The 6668-nt window shown below is 38.4% G+C and overlaps 2 protein-coding genes across 7 annotated transcripts in view; one reads left to right on the top strand and one right to left on the bottom strand.

Annotated features, from left to right (window-relative positions):
* LOC122079282 (cleavage and polyadenylation specificity factor subunit 3-II) overlaps positions 1-2197 on the top strand; it is a 25286-nt gene extending 23089 nt beyond the window's left edge. For 4 of the 5 annotated variants that reach the window (XM_042645628.1, XM_042645629.1, XM_042645630.1 and 1 more), the window contains one exon: positions 943-2197. In XM_042645628.1, coding sequence (XP_042501562.1) covers positions 943-1794 — 852 coding nt within the window. In that variant the 3' untranslated portion in view covers positions 1795-2197. The remainder of the gene's footprint in view (positions 1-942) is intronic. The other variant, XR_006140394.1, reaches the window with a different exon arrangement.
* Positions 2198-3424: 1227 nt separating this feature from the next.
* LOC122079573 (acyl carrier protein 2, mitochondrial-like) overlaps positions 3425-6668 on the bottom strand; it is a 4241-nt gene continuing 997 nt past the window's right edge. The window contains exon 2 of one of the 2 annotated variants that reach the window (XM_042646153.1): positions 3425-3963. In XM_042646153.1, the coding sequence (XP_042502087.1) occupies positions 3787-3963 (177 nt within the window). In that variant the 3' untranslated portion in view covers positions 3425-3786. Of the gene's footprint in view, positions 3964-4444; positions 4612-6668 lie in introns of those variants that run through there. The other variant, XM_042646154.1, reaches the window with a different exon arrangement.

Raw genomic sequence — 6668 nt, 5'->3', positions numbered from 1 at the left:
GGGGTGTGTGGGGGAGGGAGGGAAGTGGGGAGGGGCTGTTAACATGGGCTAGTTGTTGAAGTGTTAGAAACAAAAAAAATTGGGCAAGAAGGGAGTGGAGAGGACACTGAAAGTTTTACACATCCTGGTCTGCCTTCCAACAATCAAAGGGGGTAATGGCCAAGGCATCCCAACATTCCTTAGTAACATTGGTTGTTGGTATTTAGGGGTTGAAGTCAGATTTTTACTCAGTTTTGTTTTTTAAGTGAAAATCTCTATTAGACATCTGCATAGAACATTAGAACTAACTAAGTTTCTATTAGACATTCACCCCGTCAATCAAGGACAAAGTTTTCCTTCACCGTTGCTGAATGATGGGATGGTCTAGACGTGACCGCCATCACTCCCCACTCTCTCCCCCCTATTGTACATGGTCGATGGGCTAGGGTGAATGGACCCAAGGAAAACTTGGTCCATCAATTAAAAGCCGAAGGAGTTACATATAGGATAGAATTACTGACAATGAGAACAAGAGATAGCTTGGCTCTTTCCTAAATGATCAAGGCAAGTCTCATTATTTTGTGCTTCACATCCCTGGCTAGTTGATATAATCTTCTTGCAACTGCATAATTTCCACATTAGCTCGATCGGAAGGTAATGGTAACCTGGGTAACGTAACTAATGCTTCGTAAAAAAAAAAAAAAAATGTTTACTTTGCATGTATTATGCTTTTTATAATTGAATAATAGTCTTATGGTGTGTCAATTGCAAGTTATAATTGAATAATAATCTTGTGGTATATCAATTGCACTAGTTTCACCATCACTCGGGAAAACAATGTTCATCTTTGAAATCTGTAATCATTGTTTCCTTCCATTGAAGTGGCTAACATTTCCGTTTTCAGTGGTGTGCTGTTTTTAATTCTCTTTATAATTTTTCTAAACAAATCTTTTGTTTTGATAGATTCATCAGATGTCTTTTAGTCCTCACACGGATGCCAAAGGGATTATGGATTTGGTCAAGTTTCTCTCCCCGAAGCATGTAATACTTGTACATGGCGAAAAGCCTAAAATGGCAACCCTGAAAGGGAGAATCCGGACTGAATTGGGAATCCAGTGTTATGATCCAGCAAATAATGAAACAGTGTGTATTCCTTCAACTACATATGTGAAAATAAATGCTACATGCACGTTTATCCGGAATTGCTTGAATCCAAATCCTGAACTCTTGAAAAGCAGTCAAGAAGGTAACTACACCGATTTCAAGAGCCTGCCATTGGCACATGTAAGGGATGAAAAGGTAGCTGAAGGGATCCTTGTCATGGAGAAAACCAAGAAAGCAAGGGCTGTGCACCAGACTGAACTGTTGCCAATGTTGGGAATGGTTGAAAACAAACTTCAGTTTGCATACTGTTGCCCTCTAAATATGAGCAGTCTTGAACATTTTAGATCACATGAACTTGATAGGCCATGTGCCCTATCAAGTTCATCGTCCAAAAATACAGAACCTTCTTCCTCAACCAAAATGTTGCTGTCTCCTGATCAATGTTCTTGGCTTCAGCTTTTGCTGTTAAAACTTTCCCAGTCACTTTCTGAATGGAGCAACATCCAACAGTTCCCTGACCATCTACAATTGGATTCATTCCGTGTCTCTGTCTGTTCAAATACCAGCTGCCCTTACAAGTGCAAGGAGGACGTACATGATGAATTGTCTGCTATATTTTTCTGCTGCAGTTGGTTGGTAGGAGATGAAAAGCTGGCATGGAAAATCATTTCAGTGATGAAGGATCGAGATTCAACTACCGCTCCTAGATGACCAAGTGGCTGACTCATTGGAACCCATGGATAAGCCTCATTTTAGAAACAAAATTGGTGGACTGCACCCATAAGTCTCTCTCTGCTCGAATTTCTCATTGCTGATTCATACAAGTAAATTCAAGTTGGACGGTGAACATGGTAAGTGTAAGATTTCTACTTATGTCGTATCAACATAGATTTACTGGAAGCTAAATTATCACGGATTTTTTATTCTTGATTGTTTACAGGTGTTAAATTATTTATTAGTCTGATGTTTATAGAAAGGTAAGATCGGCTGTACTAAGTTACCCCCTTCTTTCTCCCCCAGTTTCCCTTGGTAGAGGAGGTGGTTTTGGGAGTTTTTCTCAATGACCTTGTATAACATATTACATTATATCATAAGGGTTATTTTTTTTGGACCAGATATTGCCCAGAGAGTAATGTTTGATCATATATCCCCTATAATGTAACAAAGATTCAATAGTTCTGTTTAGGGAAGTAAAGTTTTCTTGGAGGGTGCTGTGCATTAGGAAAATTGGAATCGGGAATTGAATTGGTCATTTCCGATTCAGATCGGAATAACCAGCTAGAATTGGATGGATCTGTCATGGCCGATTCGACCCATCCTATTCTGGCTTTTGAAATAGTGTAGAGGTTAGTATGCATGATGCACGTCTTCTATTTCAGGCAAATGGGGCATTATATTGCCCACGTAGGAATTTTTTTTTGGTAGTGGCACATCCCTCTGTCACTGCTCACAACGGAGACCTGGTTTCATTAGTCTTTGACCTAATCACTGCACAAGGGAAATGCACTCTCGTTTCTTTCTAGCCTCTCCGCTGGGGAAAAAAAAAAAAATGGTTTCTTCCCAGCCTCTGACAGAGCAAAAGAGTAATTTAGTGCATGAAACTTCTGCTATTGCAAGGCCTAGGAGGGACACATATATGTAACCTTACCCTCTTGCTTCACAGGAAAGACTGTTTCTAAGTTTTGAATCTGTAACCAATATATTACAATATTGCAAATAAGAAATACCAAATTTTTACTAACATGTTGCAATATTGCAAATGAGAAATACCAGATTTTCATAATTTCAAATAAAAATCTTCTCGCGAATTCCAATCTTCAGAAAGCAGCTTAGAGGAGAGCCCGAAAACATTTTTATTTATGGAAACTACTGAATATTTCATTTTAATCCAAACTTCCAAATACCAAAATCAGATCCCGAAATTTCAGTCCATGCAGTAAAAGATGACATCTTAGTGGTGAGTCTTGGACCTAAACGGGAGATGACAGTAATAATTTCAGACTTCAGAGAGGTTCAAACAGGCTTCTCAGCTTTGATTTCCAAAGCAGAGACAGTGCCTGAATACATCCCCCAATTAATAATTGGGTTACCAGGCCAAATCTAATGCCTTTGCATCTGTAATGCAGATCAAGTGGCAGTTGCTGTAGGCAGACAATGCTGGGTAGGATGAGCCTGAAGCATTACCATTCCCATGCCAGATTCTAATCATTCTATGAATGACTCTTGGTAATACAACTTCCCTACAAGCGCAACAGAAGCAAATCCACTTGTTGAACCAACAGAAAAAAGGCCCCAACATCTTCCAATGGTGAATACTGACTACTGAAGATGGGCGAAGGTAGATAACGAAGGTTATACCGTGCAACAGATCATCATTAGTACACAACGTTCATACACCTAGGTCTATTTAAACAGTAATAACAGCTCCTGCCTTCCCTTTTCCACCAGTGATTTCAAAATTCTAAATCACAGTCATGGACAAAGTATGGCAAGTCCTCTAGATAGAAAATTATTGTGAACGCTAGCAAATTTCAAATCTTGTTTTTCTTACTCAACAAGAACTTCCAAGATGAAAAGCAAAGAAAATCTGAAGAACCAACGATTTACCAACATTCAGGCTTTTCTCGTGAGCTATATAATTCCAAGGTAAGGCTAACTAGGATTCAAAAAAAACGCGAGGGACAAAATTTAATTTTTTTTTTTCTATTTTGCTTGTGGGTGTGAAGCAATGAAGTCAACAGCAAGATTAATGGAGCTGATCTTGTCTGCTTCGTTATCGGGGATCTCAAATCCGAACTCTTCTTCAAAAGCCATAACAATCTCTACAGTGTCCAAACTATCAAGTCCAAGATCATTCTGAAAATTGGCGTTTGGTGTAACCTACAGGAAAATCAGATACCAACCACATGGTTAGTACATAAAACCAAATATAGTGAAATCAACACATTTCTATTTTCAAAATTGTGCTCTGAATTTCAGTAGGGAAAAGCCACAATATACAGCTCAATATTTCTCTTATTACTAACCCATTCTCTAGTTACCACAAGAGTTCCCACTGAAATGGTCAACTTTCTAAGGGCAGCAAAGATGGATTCAACCACTGGTTCAGGAATTCTTTTTCCCTGTTTAATGCAGGTACTTCTGGCCATTAACAGAGACATAATCTAAATCAATCAAGCCAGTAACAGTGGACCATTATAAAATTGTGCCAATAAAAAATGTCAAGCCTTGTAATGTTTCTGCTGCTTGGTGCCAATACCTTCTGTGCTAGCAAACTGTAAATACTTAAATAGAAGGGGAATATCTTTATTTATACAAGACAAAAAAAAAAAACAAGGGATTAAGATTGTGGAAGGATACCAATGGGGTTGGTAGCCTAGTGGTGAAAATGCCCTCAACCCATCACCGCTCGAGTCGGCTGGTGTGGGTTCTAGTCTTGGCATGCCCACTATCGCCCATTGGTCCTGCGGAAGTGCTGCTTGTCGTACGGGGGCTTGTCCTGGGGCTATGATCACTACCATGGAGCACCTTTTTGTCATTACCAAAAAAAGATTGTGAAAGGATGAAGATCATATGGAGTATCCTAACTAAAGCAAAGGTTTCCTCCCAAATTCAGTAAACTGAATGAATGAACTTGCTTGCCCCTGAAAACATGAGTACATAGAGTCCCAACCATGTCCTTGACATGGTTCTTTTACAATAGAAATCTGTGCTTAACAACGCCAATCCCTAACATATCTACGACTTGCAAGCCAAAATAGGAAACAGATTCAAATAGAGTATCTCCGACACCCTTTTTCTTTCTTTTTTTTTTTGGGGTGGGGGGGTGTGGAATCAAATAGAGTAACAGTAAAAAAACTGACAGCAAAATATGAGGGATGACACTGGAAAGCAGTGACGCTGGGTAGACTGTAGACTCCGAGGAATGATGACATGTATGTGAAATTATCTCGCGTTTCAATAACAAGTTTCCACCATATTTTAAGGCATTTTGGGAGGTAATGTATATGCAATAGAATTACCAGAAAATCAAAGAATGTCATCAGCTTTTGGCTTTTGCATGATCAATTACAACAATGATTCCTCAGAGACTTCAGATGAATTGATGCAAATGCCTGACATTACAATCAGCAACTACTAAAAAAATACTGCAAATAAATAAAGATTATCCTTCAGATAGGTCTCAAAATAAAATTTATCGCAAAATGACAAAATGAGCATCAATTGCCATCCATCTCAACCCTCCACAACCACAGCCAAGGTCAAGTTCTTGCTCCCCAAAACTTTTCCAGTTTGCAAAGTGATGAGACCAGAGTAAGGGCTGAATGAAAAGTTGGAAACAAGAATGCACGACTTAAAATCAAAAGGTATTAAGATAAGTCGAATTAGATCGAATGCAATATAGGAATTGTGGAGGATTAGTAAACTATTGATAACATAGAACCACCACAAAATGACTTTTATTACCTTAGTAGGATCACAAATAAAGAGTATGGATTGAGGAAGATGTTGCTGATATAAATAAACTGGGGTGACAAATAGAGAATTGTCTAACCAACAAGTCAATAAAAACGAAGAATAAATTTTTTAAGACAGATATAGAAGCAATGCTGTATGGTGCTATACATGGTGGGCAGCATATATGGGCTGCAATACTGGGAAGGAAGGGATTACAAATATCAACATTCAATGGGACTTGAGAGTTGCACCAACAGGAGATGAGATGAGGCAAAGTCAATCATAGTCTTCCCAAATGTGTAACAAAGGCCAGCAAATGCAAGTTAGGAGTAACGTCATTCAATTTGAAAGTGGTTAAAGATAGGGCAAAAGATTCACTGAGTTGAAGTATGACAGAGGAAATTAGTGCTTAAGAGTTAACATGGTATCACTATAAATAAAGCAAAATGGCAACCAGAGTTTGTGTACCCCATTATGGGGGTGCTAAACAGACTGATAGATGTTTAGCTGCATCCCATCCCCAGTTTGCTTCTACTTTTGCGTGAAATGCCACAACTTAACCATGGATACAGACGTAACTTCCAGTGGAAAATACTTAATGGACTAGAAAGTGAACAAAAAACTCATGTTCTACAAACAAGTGATCAATTGGAAAGAAGATTTATTGCTTTGTTTAGTAGGTCTTATACAGTTTGAACAAAATTATTCATCCTAGATGGAAGCTCAATCATATAATAACTTAATCACATAAAACAGGAACATGAAGTTCCCACGAAGTTTTTCAATCCATCATTAATGATACTCATTAAGCACTATCAGAGAGATAATGATGTGGCAACAGATAAAAATTGAGAGAAAAAAATTCGACATGGTTCGGTCACATTGGATTGACCATTACGATGGAAGGTCAACCAAAAACCCGTTCTCAATCGTATTGCTTAAATCCAAACCTCACCACTGCAAAAAGTATAAATTCGATTTCAGGTCAGCAAGCTATAGAAAAAAATACAGTTTTTGAACAAATGACCACCATGAAGGTCAGCCAACCACTCAACCCAGGCCATTCATTAATCAGATCAGTTTAAGGGTCATGTTCAGGTTAGCTTCTTGTCTTTTTTTTTTTTTTT

The sequence above is a fragment of the Macadamia integrifolia genome, chromosome 5 (assembly GCF_013358625.1).
Source record: "Macadamia integrifolia cultivar HAES 741 chromosome 5, SCU_Mint_v3, whole genome shotgun sequence".
NCBI classification, from domain to species: domain Eukaryota; kingdom Viridiplantae; phylum Streptophyta; class Magnoliopsida; order Proteales; family Proteaceae; genus Macadamia; species Macadamia integrifolia.
Note: the sequence above shows the minus strand (reverse complement) of the source record. Positions and strands in the feature narration are given on the sequence as shown.